This window comes from Oculina patagonica, chromosome 4, assembly GCF_052425735.1.
Source record: "Oculina patagonica isolate OP01 chromosome 4, crgOcupat, whole genome shotgun sequence".
Classification (NCBI taxonomy): Eukaryota; Metazoa; Cnidaria; class Anthozoa; order Scleractinia; family Oculinidae; genus Oculina; species Oculina patagonica.
Genome location: NC_135761.1, coordinates 14,335,739 through 14,349,364, shown reverse-complemented (window position 1 = coordinate 14,349,364; position 13,626 = coordinate 14,335,739). Strand labels below are relative to the sequence as shown.

The 13,626-nt window shown below is 39.1% G+C and overlaps 1 protein-coding gene across 2 annotated transcripts; it reads right to left on the bottom strand.

Moving 5' to 3' along the window:
• Window positions 1-7,512: 7,512 nt before the first annotated feature.
• LOC144649582 (galactosylceramide sulfotransferase-like) lies at window positions 7,513-13,190 on the bottom strand. 2 transcript variants are annotated; one of them, XM_078509094.1, is made up of 2 exons: window positions 12,930-13,190; window positions 7,513-8,807 (listed from the first exon to the last, which is right to left on the bottom strand). In XM_078509094.1, exons 1-2 carry the CDS (start codon window positions 13,052-13,054, stop codon window positions 7,523-7,525), a joined length of 1,410 nt encoding a protein of 469 aa, XP_078365220.1. In that variant the 5' UTR covers window positions 13,055-13,190; the 3' UTR covers window positions 7,513-7,522. The 2 variants fall into 2 exon arrangements, with proteins under 2 accessions (XP_078365220.1, XP_078365221.1); XM_078509095.1 differs by lacking the exon at window positions 12,930-13,190 and adding an exon at window positions 9,137-9,306 and having other exon boundaries at window positions 7,513-8,862.
• Between the last annotated feature and the right edge of the window lie 436 nt (window positions 13,191-13,626).

Genomic DNA, 13,626 nt, shown 5'->3' with positions numbered 1-13,626 from the left:
CGCTTATTCGAGGCTGGGCGCTTATTAACTTTTCCTACCTTCAGGGTGGGCGCTTATTCGAGGTGGGCGCTTAATCGAGGTTGGGCGCTAAATCGAATAAATACGGTACTTAGTGTCGTCTTATAGAGATGACAAATGCTGAGTGTTGTGTTCCACTTGTGTATCGCAGGAGACTTCACGCTTGAAATATAGTGCACATTCAATTTTTTTTTTTACATTTCTACGTCGCAGCTGTTATTTGGTGCGTCACGCAACGCTCCTTGGTGGGGAGAAACATTGCGTGACGAATCAGACAACGCCTGCGAAGAGAGACTAATTTCACGCGTTTGCGGTGCAAACGTCACTCGAACTTCAAACCAAGCGATGCTTGGAGAGTTTTTCGTAAGCAGGTATATACGGTTCAACTATAGAACCTTTACAAGCTATCAATTCAGACACTTCAAAATATAGGAAACGTTTCCAGGAAACTGGAACAGCAAATGAAATAATCTTAAAGGATGTTGTACGTCCTGAATTTTAATAAACACTTTTTACCTTGTGTTTTGTTTTTATTTTTGTCTCCTTCCTATGTGCTCTTATAGGTTTGTTGCCATCCGCCATAACCAGTCCTGCCCAGCCCACCCACCTTTTAAGTGTTTCTCAAGTCATTTGAAGTTTTATGAAGTTGTAACATACTTTATTGCTCGATTGAAAAGAAAGGCATCATTATTGATGTGTCAGCGTAGATTTCCTGGTCATTAGAGAGATTAAGCATGACGTTCATTTCTCCCTCGAACGGCAAAAATTCAACTTCTGCCGTTTGGCGTTCGTACACAGAAATGAGTAGTTTCGTGTTTGTCATGAATGTGGGATTTTTTCCGTATTTTTATAAGGTAGAAATTTTAGAAATTCGGTCAAAGTTAACAAAACGAAAGGCAAGTTCGCGTTTGCCGTTTGCCGTATAACGTCATGCTTAATCTCTCCAATGTATGCCCCTTTTCCGGGGAGAGGGACTTAAACCCTCCACCTAAAAAAGTCCTGTTTAATAGTAAGTTAAATAAGAGTAAAGGCCCGTTTACACAGGCGATTTTTGTCGCGCAATTGCAACTCAATGCAATTTTTGTCGCGCCGAAGTTGCATCAAGTTTCAAACAGTTTCGAAACTCCTGCGATATCGCCGCGACTTCATGCACTAACTTTGCCACGATATGCAAACTCGCGGCGATTTCATGGCGATTTTATAGCCGCGATATCGCGGAGATTTCATGCAACTTCAGCGCGATATCGCGGCGAAGTTGCATGAAGTCGCCGCGATATCGCGACGACTTGATGCAACTTCACCACGACAAAAATTGCATTGAGTTGCGCGACAAAAACCGCCTGTGTAAACGGGCCTTAATGTTTAGCCAATTCTTGTTTTGGTTGCGGGGCAACAGAATACGTGCTACACCAATTGTTAAACAAAAAAGCCATAATAATAAAAGGGGCAGTGGTAACGGCGCGGGTCCCAGTTTCAAGCCCTTCATCCTTTCACTAAACAGATTTGCTCTTGGTGGCCAGTAGTCTACTCCCTAGGCGTTCTCTCTTATCCCGACGCTCTCTCTTGTCACGGCTCATAGTAGGGTCCAGGTTTGACCGGGCCGAGAACGCCCTGGGATAAGGCTGGGTGGCCAGGTTCAACTCCTCGGCAATGCCCTTTTTAAGAATAACCAACTTATTAGCCACCTGCAATGTGTTATATTATGTTTGTTTAAAATATTTATTCCACAAATTGCGGCAAGTTTGAATATAAACTTCGTATAAATAAAGTTACTTTATATGTTTATCTTTACCATTAACACAACGCTAGTTTACCTCTTCCTAGCACACCGTATTCTCTTTATCCGTTTATGCTACTATCGAGAACTAAACAACTATTCTTTCCATTTTATTACGTTCCAACAGAAAGCAGGCTGCGTCTTTTTGTACATACAGGAAATTCCCAACTGATAGCGCCCTTATTTAAACGTTGAAACAGTTGTTAAAAGATCTTAACATCAACAACAACAAGTCCGAAATAAGAAAATAATTTCTGCTACCGGTCAATGGACAAGTGACAACTGCAGTAGAAATCGGGTGGGGGGGGGGGGGACTCCGGACAGTTCGGGGAGACTCCACCCGAAAGGGGTACCTTTTAAAGCCTGGAAGTGTATCAAAGGGTAGAGATTTCACGATTTGAAGTCTAGGAAAAGGCAGGGGAAAATGTTATTCAGGTATTTAAAAGGACCTTCAAAACTTTTCGAACACACCTTATGGTATTTTTTTAAGGGTTGCTCAAGTAAAGAGGTACGCAAAATATGTACATTAAACAACTACAGTGTGCATTAACAAAACTTATGTGTCCAGTGTATTATTTTTGGTGTACAACGAGGAGTTAACAAATCTTTGCTGGGAAGAAAGGGTCTTTTTTTCCAAAAAAAAACTTTCAAGTACGGCTGAAACTTTAAGGAATCGCAGTGTATTTGGTTAAACCATAATTCAGTAGTTGTTGGAGATAGTTACCGATGCAAAAGAATGTTGCAAGTCTGGGATCTTTGAGGTGTTTTAAAGATTAAACTAGTTTGATGTGTTAATATTTTGTTTTTGTTTAACAGGGCGCCGCGTGGCTGAACTTGAAATGCATCTGCTTCTGTCTGAGGTGCGTGTCGGATCTTCCCTCGGGGAATAATAGGAACCCCTCTTGAAAAACCATAGCTTCATTGCAACCAAATGTTTTCCCCAGGCGTTATAATTTAAAGTTACAAGCAAACGAGACTAACCTTGAAAACTATTCAGCCCAACAATATTTCAAAAACCCATATCGCAATCCATTTCAATCTTCGTCACTTTTGGCCATCCGTACCTTCTATTGTATTTGCTGTGTCATTGAAATGTTCCTTTACTGTTTTAAGAGGTTATTTTTATATGTAACCGAATTTGTTGGACATTTCCTATGACTAAATTTGGCTAAAATCGGTGATACAGTTCCTTTAATATTTACATCACTTTTGTATCCCTCAGGTGTCGCGGAACTTCTGGATCGAGTCTCTTAACGAAGTAAAACCAGCGAGTACTGGTCTTCTGAAGCCTGACAGGGAAGTCAAGTTAAGATTGGCAGATCGCTAAGAGATCAAACGCACAGAGTAGAAGTTGCATGAGAGGTCAACTCGATCAGCTTTTTTTATCTGCATTTTTTTTTGTATTATACATATGCATTGTACTCACTAGCTACTAAATATCGCCTAGTGCAATCAATCAATCAATCAATCAATCAAACAGTCAATCAATCAGTCAAACAGCCAATCGCATTTATTTATACACGGTGATAAAGGCAGCTAATATAAAGCTGATGTAGCCGTGTTAGTATGGGTAATCAAATGGTGACGAGTGAAATTAGGAAATAATTTCACGCGCATTTTGTGCAAGTGAAATTATTTCCTAATTTCACGAGTATAACATTTGATTTCATATTAATATCATAGGTGACAAATTACGCTTGGAATCTTAGGTTTTTGACTGGTATACTGCATCGCGAACTCCGAGCGTGAAAAGTTGAAAGCATACATTTTGCTTAAGTTCGCAAGTTTTTTAGTCTCTGAAGAAAACCTTTGAGAGATTCCTTTCTGCTGTTGACAAAAAGTTTCAAATATAGCTGGCTAAGATGAAATTCAAGCGAAAATATACAAAGTTTAAGCTTTAAAATATCTTTTATCCCGGACGCCATTTTGCCGCTAACTACGTTTCCATGGCAATTTTATAATTTCACATGTGAAATTATAAATTAACGTTAAAATTTGGCGCCAAAATTAAGGAGTAATTTGTCACCTATGATATTATTAACGATATTTCACAAGTTAGGGCAGGATAATTGTTTTATCATTCAACAAATTGTCATATACTCGTGACGTGCAGTGCTTTGCAAGGTCTCAGACGAGTCTTCTTGCGCGCACTTCCATATATGGCAAACTTTGTATATCGCAGGATAGCTGGCCTGACCATAAAAGTTTATTGTCGCAATTTCTTGAATTATTTATTTTGATATCATGTCCAGTATCGAGTGCGGTCGCATTAGACTGCAAATGATATTCCGGATTACAGAGGCAACCTCTTGTATTAGTTGTTTTAAATTATTCTAGCGCCGTATATTTATACCAGTAGCGTTTATTATCGTATATGTATAGTTAGGTCAATTTTGTTGCATACGCGACGAACAAGACAAGCCTTGGTTCACAAGTGTAAAGTAAGCGCAAGCAATGCGTACGCGCGTAACGCACGTTCAACCATGTTTACACATGTAAAGCAAGTGCAAGGTGGTTCATAGGTACTTAAAGTGTCGTCTTATAGAGATGACAAATGCTGAGTGTTGTGTTCCACTTGTGTATCGCAGGAGACTTCACGCTTGAAATATAGTGCACATTCAATTTTTTTTTTACATTTCTACGTCGCAGCCGTTATTTAGTGCGTCAGGCAACGCTCCTTGGTGGGGAGAAACATTGCGTGACGACTCAGACAACGCCTGCGAAGGAGACTAATTTCACGCGTTTGCGGTGCAAACGTCACTCGAACTTCAAACCAAGCGATGCTTGGAGAGTTTTTCTTAAGCAGGTATATACGGTTCAACTATAGAACCTTTCCAGCTATCAATTCAGACACTACAAAATATTGGAAACGTTTCCAGGAAACTGGAAAAGCAAATAAAATAATCTAAAAGGATGTTGTACGTCCTGAATTTTAATAAACACTTTTTACTTTGTGTTTTGTTTTTATTTTTGTCTCCTTCCTATGTGCTCTTATAGGTTTGTTGCCATCCGCCATAACCAGTCCTGCCCAGCCCATCCACCTTTTAAGTGTTTCTCAAGTCATTTGAAGTTTTATGAAGTTGTAACATACTTTATTGCTCGATTGAAAAGAAAGGCATCATTATTGATGTGTCAGCGTACATTTCCTGGTCAATAGAGAGATAAAGCATGACGTTCATTTTTCCCTCGAACGGCAAAAATTCAACTTCTGCCGTCTGCCGTTTGGCGTTCGTACACAGAAATGAGTAGTTTCGTGTTTGTCATGAATGTGGGATTTTTTCCGTATTTTTATAAGGTAGAAATTTTAGAAATTCGGTCAAAGTTAACAAAACGAAAGGCAAGTTCGCGTTTGCCGTATAACGTCATGCTTAATCTCTCCAATGTGTGCCCCTTTTCCGGGGAGAGGGACTTAAACCCTCCACCTAAAAAAGTCCTGTTAGTAAGTTAAATAAGAGTAAAGGCCCGTTTACACAGGCGATTTTTGTCGCGCAATTGCAACAATGCAATTTTTGTCGCGCCGAAGTTGCATCAAGTTTCAAACAGTTTCGAAACTCCTGCGATATCGCCGCGACTTCATGCAACTTTGCCACGATATGCAAACTCGCGGCGATTTCATGGCGATTTTATAGCCGCGATATCGCGGCGATTTCATGCAACTTCCGCGCGATATCGCGGCGAAGTTGCATGAAGTCGCCGCGATATCGCGGCGACTTGATGCAACTTCAACACGACAAAAATTACATTGAGTTGCGCGACAAAAACCGCCTGTGTAAACGGGCCTTAATGTTTAGCCAATTCTTGTTTTGGTTGCGGGGTAACAGAATACGTGCTACACCAATTGTTAAACAAAAAAGCCATAATAATAAAAGGGACAGTGGTAACGGCGCGGGTCTCAGTTTCAAGCCCTTCATCCTTTCACTAAACAGATTTGCTCTTGGTGGCCAGTAGTCTAGTCCCTAGGCGTTCTCTCTTATCCCGACGCTCTTTCTTGTCACGGCTCATAGTAGGGTCCAGGTTTGACCGGGCCGAGAACGCCCTGGGATTAGGCTGGGTGGCCAGGTTCAACTCCTCGGCAATGCCCTTTTTAAGAATAACCAACTCATTAGCCATCTGCAATGTGTTATATTACGTTTGTTTAAAATATTTATTCCACAAATTGCGGCAAGTTTGAATATAAACTTCGTATAAATAAAGTTACTTTATATGTTTATCTTTACCATTAACACAACGCTAGTTTACCTCTTCCTAGCACACCGTATTCTCTTTATCCGTTTATGCTACTATCGAGAACTAAACAACTATTCTTTCCATTTTATTACGTTCCAACAGAAAGCAGGCTGCGTCTTTTTGTACATACAGGAAATTCCCAACTAATAGCGCCCTTATTTAAACGTTGAAACAGTTGTTAAAAGATCTTATCAACATCAACAACAACAAGTCCGAAATAAGAAAATAATTTTCTGCTACCGGTCAATGCACAAGTGATAACTGCAGTAGAAATCGGGTGGGGGGGGGGGGGTGGTGGGGAGGGGCTCCGGACAGTACGGGGAGACTCCGCCGAAAGGGGTACCTTTTAAAGCCTGGAAGTGTATCAAAGGGTAGAGATTTCACGATTTGAAGTCTAGGAAAAGGCAGGGGAAAATGTTATTCAGGTATTTAAAAGGACCTTCAAAACTTTTCGAACACACCTTATGGTATTTTTTTAAGGGTTACTCAAGTAAAGAGTATAGAAGAGGGACGCAATATTTTTGCCGTAGGTATGAGAAAGGGGTACCATTTTCCATGTAAGGTTACCTTTTCCATGTAATGATTACCTTATGTCATAAATGGTATATATAAGGATTAGGGATTGGAGCTCGGGGCGGAGCCTCCCCGTAACATATATTGTTGAGCAGTTTAGGCCCATGGAGCTCGTTTTTAACTCGGAAAAGAGTTGTAGTGGGCGAAGTGAATTCACTCCTTCACTCCTTCACTCCCTCACTCCTTCACTCGTTTCCTGTTAGACATATGCACGCAATGCGTGCAAGTGTTTTAAGGCCTCTAGAGAATTAGACCTTTTCTCTGATACCTACATTTCTTGTTAAATTACATAAAATTAACATGCTTAGTCACCAACCGAAATATTGTATTAATGTCAGTTTTCTTGAAATGATATTATGATATTTATTCAGCTATAAGCCGAGACCGTAAACCTTTGGTTTTTTAGAACCAGTTAGAAAAAAAAAAACTAACCCAAAACACTCAGCTAAAGATGAATTTATTTCAGTACGATTTGGTGAAAAAAAAAATCGCTCGACTTATAGCCAATGATATTATTATTATTATTATTTTTCGTTACCTTCAAATAACAAAAAGGAAAAATAAAAAGAAAGAAATCAATTTGCAACAGATAGGAACTCTATCTCTTGGCCTTTCGGTCTGCTCTCGATCAGTATTTGATGACAATAAAAGTGAAGTAAACAGAAGTTTGGAAAGTATAACATCATTTGTATTAGCAAACCTTTATTTGTCAGTTTGTTGTTTTCGATTCTTGTTGCATAATAACTTTTCCGAGTTTAGTGGCTTATAGCCACTTTTAGTTATTAAGTATAGATTTTTTCATAAACGCTTCGTACGAGTTCCTGATTATATCTGTCAATGCTTTCTGTGCTCACTGCAGTGTCCATATAAACGGCTACGACTTGGGGGTAGGAGGGAGCTCTAAATACGCTATCATCTACAAGCATTTCATTTCAAAAGATCTGGTCGATTTACGGATCTGTCAATATCTTGATACAGTTTCACTAGCTTCGCGCGATGGTGATCCAAATATGGAATCTCATTCTTGATCATTTTACTGCAAGTTTCGTTCAGTTCTTTGGAAATATTTGCTTTGATTGCGTAACCCTGTACTAGCCTTCCAGCGTACGGCTTGGTCAGGAAATTCCCTTCTCGTAGGCAAGCCCTTTTTATGGATTCTAACTCTTTTCGAAAGAGCGCGAGATCGGTAAAAAAATCTGGACCTTCTTCTTTTATCATTTTCCATAGTGTATAATTAAAAAAATTGTACAGTAACACATCACCCATATTCCACGTCCGAATCATCTCTTTCACATCGCTTGGAACGCTCTGTTTATGTTTGTCCATTCTTTCGTTGAGTTTGAAATACAAAATGTCCTCGATTTTCCAGCAAAAGCGTCGTTTTAGTAGCACAAGAGATTCGTCGAAGTGTTCCATTAGCATAACCAGGTCGAACTCTTTTTTAAGAAACCGAATGTAGTTTTTCACCACAGTTAAATTGCTGTGATATTTTGTATCAAGACCCAGGTCAAACAACGCTGGGTTCTTTATCAAATTTACCACACCCGTGATGTTTTTCGCTTGCTGAAGATAAAATGTAGCGTTTTGAAGAAATGCTTGCAGCGGAGGATGTTGTTGTTGTTGTTGTTGTTGTTGTGACAAAACGTTTCTCAATCCTAGAAAACGTTTCTCAAGACGAAAAAAGTTAAAAATTGATTCAAAATGTTGAGTTGGTTCCCTCAACAATGTAATGTAGCGAGTTGTCTCCTTTGGGAAGAGCCAGTTCATGGGAATTCTGTTGTATCTGGCGTGATTGCAGAGGATGTTTGGCGCTCTCCCAAATGCCTGTGCGAATCGAAGCTGAAAAGGGCGAGGCCAGAAGAAGCTGTATGTTACTCTCACAGAAGGTAACGCGAACATTAGATCTCTGGTGTCACCATAACGGTTTAAAATATTGGTCACTGTACTTGAACCAGTCTTGTGCGTCTTGAGAAATAAAATGTTATTCACAGGCTTGCATGGTGATGGCGTGACATCCCGTGACGGCATGTCGATGTCAGAATGAAAGTCACGTGTCGTCGGTTTCAATATGTCGTCATTAAGCGATCTATCCACAGGTCTGCATGGGAGTGGTGTGTCATCCATTAACGCATCCAGGAAATCGTTCTGTTTTTCGTTATTACAGTTGCATGTATTCACTGTCGGCAGTAATTCATCGTCCAGGATTCTTTTTCTGAAAGAACAGATGGATAATAATCATGAAGTTTGCATTGTAAACTTACTTTATACTTACAAGTCTTGCTGCCTTGAAGTTGTTGTCAATGTTTCCGTAACAAGTACTTTTTACAGATAGGGTTGTTAGCCTTATGCCAACCCCTTTAGCCTCGGGGAGAGGTGATCCTGTTCGTCAGGCCTCTACCCATTGACCTGTCCAGCATGGGAAGCCCTACCAGGAGCCTAAGCTCCCGCTGGCATAGCTCTCCGGGTCACAGAGGCAGGCAAGCCCCCCCCCCCCCCCCCCCCCCCCCCACCTCGGCAAGGTAGGATACATGGGGGAGACACAATTGCATGTTCTCTACAAATTGCACAAATTGTGTGGAGTTTGCGTTCGAACCTAGCGGCCCATCAGGTCGGAGCTTATCCCGGTTTCAGCAGCATGAAGCAACTAGGAGTATTTCTACTCCCCCTAGCTAGATGGGATGCTAGTCCATCGCAGGGTTACCCCCAGTACTTAATTCTCCGATACCCATTTATACACCTGGTCCGGTGGGAGAGAGGCACTATGGAAGTAAGGCGTCTTGCCCAAGAACACAACGCAGTGGCCCGGCCAGGGCTCGAACCCAGACCACTCGATCCGGGGTCTTTAATAACCGTAAACGTTACTGCTTTGCAGGTAATCGAACTCTGTTATATTTAAAGTCAAGTGACATTATAAAAGTGTGAAAGTGAATACAGTTAGTATATGTGTGCTTGAAGGTGATTTCAGCTGGCCTTCTCCCACGAATACGTCCATTCTCTTTTGTGCTTGAAACAGCATAGAAGCATAAAAGCGACATAGGATTAAATGTTTTTGTATCGTTGTATGCAGTGTAAAGCTTCGCCCGAAAGGGGTTAAATCCCGCACGACGTATATAGTTCTGGTTTCATTTTTTTTTTTGCGATGTATTTGCGTTTCTTTTCTGCGTTTGGTTTTTGTTCTCAGAACTCGTAAAATATATTTTTTCCTTTTTATAAGCATTATCATATCCGAAGTCTATAAATATAAATGCATTGTAGTACATTATAATTTAAGGCCTTCCGAACACTTATGATTCCAAGGTTAACGACTTTTACAAAAGAAACATCGACTAAGAGCTGTTATTATTCCTGTTTTCGTGTACGCATTAGCATACCCATTGACATTACGACAAAAACAAACGAAATATCCAATAGCAGAATATCATTCATCGTTTAAAAGCAATATACAGGTGCAACAGCATTTAAATCCAAAATGAAAGTGCAAACATTGAACAATTGTATTCAAAGTATACGGTTAAATGCAAAATAAATGAATTTGATTCAATCCAGATGATCGCACAACCAGTTTAAAGTGCGCCGTATAGATTTCTCGTTGTTTAGAAAGATACACACGCCAACACGTCACCCAATGTATGAATAAACAAATTTCAAATTCGACTAGCTGGGTAATATTTTCGAAACATCTTTTACTCGTGGTTATCTACTTTTTCGTATTCGCGTATCTACGAGTATTTTTTATTTCAGCTTGTGTTGTGGACGACGTTCATTTTCTTATAAAAAGCATTCTGTATTTGAATTGAAAAGCTTAAACATTCAATACTGATTCATTTACATTCATGCCATGATTAACCTTTTAGTCAGTTGTCGCAGCTGCCCAGTTCAGTAGTGTGTTGGCGTTTTTCATTTAAGGCAAAATAGACACTAAAAACATAACCGAATTTTACAACTTTTGAAAGCGGTCAATTGACAGAATTTAGGTGTAGATTCTACTCGTGAAAAAACACACTTCGCGAGAAGATACGTAATATTCGCTCAAGAGCATGCCGCTTTAGAACAATATGTCAGTTTCTGTATGAGGCATCGAGTGCGAACGAACAAATAAATGAATGAATGAATATAACTACAAGTATATATGAAATGGATCGGAGTGATCGTCTATAATATATTTTAGTTGAAGATTTGTAGTAAAAAATAATACATGAATAAAAAGGCTCTTAAGCAATAATAACTGATGTTGAAAGCGAAGTGTGACCGATCATAACAACAGTTTGATGTGATTTTTAAAGGAGATGTGTTTGGGTGAATAGAAATACAGTTAATAACAAAACATGACTGGTACTTACTGACATTCGCAAGCAATAACTTTTTCCGATCTGTAAAAATGCAAGATCAAACCAAAGATCGCAGATATACAAATTAAATACCCCAAAGTTTTGCGGCGAACTGGTATCACTCGAGACGCCATTTGCAAATTTTGAGAGACTCTTGACATTCCCCGGGGTACTATTTTTCGACTTCTATTTTTGCGCGAAAATAAATACAACCAATTAGCATATCATTTAAGTGACCTATCACGCTTTATCCGGCATAGAATTGACACATTACGATTTTTATACATCTTTCTATTATAAAACCAAAATACATATTTGGCGACCAAACGGACGTGGTCTTTTTTATATAATGAATGCCAAAGAAGATTTTCCTTTTATTTTAATTTGGAGGAATCATTTTTTCTGTGGTACCAGCGTTGTAAAAAGCAAGAAATTTATAACCATAAAAAAAACTTAACAAAACAAACGTAGCTTTTTCTCCGTAGCTTTTATTAGGTTTAAAAAGTTCTTGTCGTAGTTGACTTTCCTTTTTTATTCACAGATCCATGGTCCATGATGTAATATTAAAAGCAAACTACTAAGTTTCTTATTAGTGGTCAGAATACAGAATGCACAACTCAAATAGATCATTTCACGGGTTTTGTACCTTCTGATAGTGGCCATGAATCCCCCGAAATCTACGACACTGCCGAAAAAGAGCACGAATCGTGTCAATCGTTCCCCCCTTGTAAAATCGCAGTGATAACCCAATTTGACGTATGCTTTGTATGCTGGGGGAAAAGATTGTGTTAAGGGAACGATTAAATTTTTTTGCATTTTGTAGACAGTTAGGGCTTTATCTCAACCAGGCTTCTCTTACACTTTTTATTCATGACGAGACAGACATGACTATCCTGTTAAAAAAACCGTTCGTCCTCTACTTTACTCTTCGACTGGTATTGTATTGTGGTCACACACTCCTTGTTTTGGGTCGTCACGCAACACCTGTGTGACAATTCAGACAATGGTTCGACTGTTTTTAATTTACCCCTAAATCGCTTTTCGCTGATTATATCTTAAAGGAAATTTGTTAATCCTTTCGATTTCAGTTTAAAAATAATCCAGTATTTACTAACTGCCATACATTTACACTTCTAATTCCAACAAGGTTTTCGTCATTAAAATGCAAAAATAAGGTTTAACAGATCTGAAAATTTGAAAGACATTCAGATCTTCTTTATTTTATGTGTTCGCCACCTGCCTCCTTCATTCATTATTATTGAGGGTCTTTAAAAAATCATCTATGAATGAAAAACGAACGTCCTGCCAAGTAAAAGACAAAACAAAAGCTGTTCTGAAAATTAAAAAATTGATTAAAAATGCTTCAGAATACAGGCTCTTTATAAAAATTTTAGTCAAGCGCCAATGAATTCTCTGCCTTATTTTCGCAACATTGTTGCTAATTTTCATTGTTTTGTTTTAATTACATAAATCATAAGACCAGGCATCTGTTGTGGGAAACCTCAAATGACAACAATGCCATGTTGTCGGCTGAATTTCGTGACCCGAAATTTTACTCACTGCAGAATTTAATGTTAGAAATACGTGAATTAAAATCTCTCAAGGTTACTCTTTTCTCTTAATATAACGATATTTAAACTGGACAGGTAAAAACAGCAATCTGAATTGTAAACTACAGTCCCTTTGCAAGCTGTATCTTGCCGGAAACGAAAACGACAAAGCGCATGTATAAACGCCTGGTATAAACGACAGTCTTGTTTTTCGCTTGTGTTTTGTACCCTCGAGGTATTCTTGACATCTGTAAAATTCCTAGATATTTATTAGAATACTTTTTTGCTTCTTTTTAAACTGTTACCCTCACGTTTTCCGAAATGATTAATTTTAGGCGCTTATTGCAGCAGAGTCGAAGCATTTAAAGTCTAAGCTAAACATGAAGAAATCTAATGAATGGGAGATGAAACGTAGACAAAACCCAAACTTGGCAATATACGCACGTGTAAACTCACCTCTCTGGCGGGCGCGATGTAATTTCGAATGATTTACTTTCAAATATCAGTGAAAACAGTCCCAGGACGACAAGAAGGAAGAAAATCAACAGAATTAACCATCGCCGAGGTCGAATCATGTTCATGGCGCCCGGTCCCAGTGAGCTAGAGGATCGTGTTACTGGCGTGACGACAGAAATATGTTTTATAACAATGTGACACTGTTCGTAAATAGGCCGGGACAAGACGAAAAGCCAAAATTAAAAACTATATTAAAAACTTTTGTTATTCAAACATTCACAACAGTGGCTAGATTCTGCGGTCCTTGATTACTTTGGAGTTACCTTATTTCACCTGTTTATATTAGCTTTATACAGTTTATAGTGCAATCAACTGAATCACTGCATTCTGATTGGACGAGAGCAGTAAAATAAATCCCTACTCGTACCCCCATGGAGCACCTGTTACTGAGTACCCGAAGTCTTCCGGAGACTTTATAAATTGACTCGAAGTCTTCAGATGATTCCCGAAGTTGATCCGAAGAGATTTGTAGTTGAACCGAAGACTTCCAAAGATTTTTTCGATGTTGCCCGGAAGACTTTGGAGGGTTCTAAAGTTTACCCGAAGTACTCTCGAGTTATTAACCTCACCGTTCCGACTTGTAATTTTGATAGTATACCATAACTAAAAAATCGAACGAGCCTCTCGGTGCAATTTT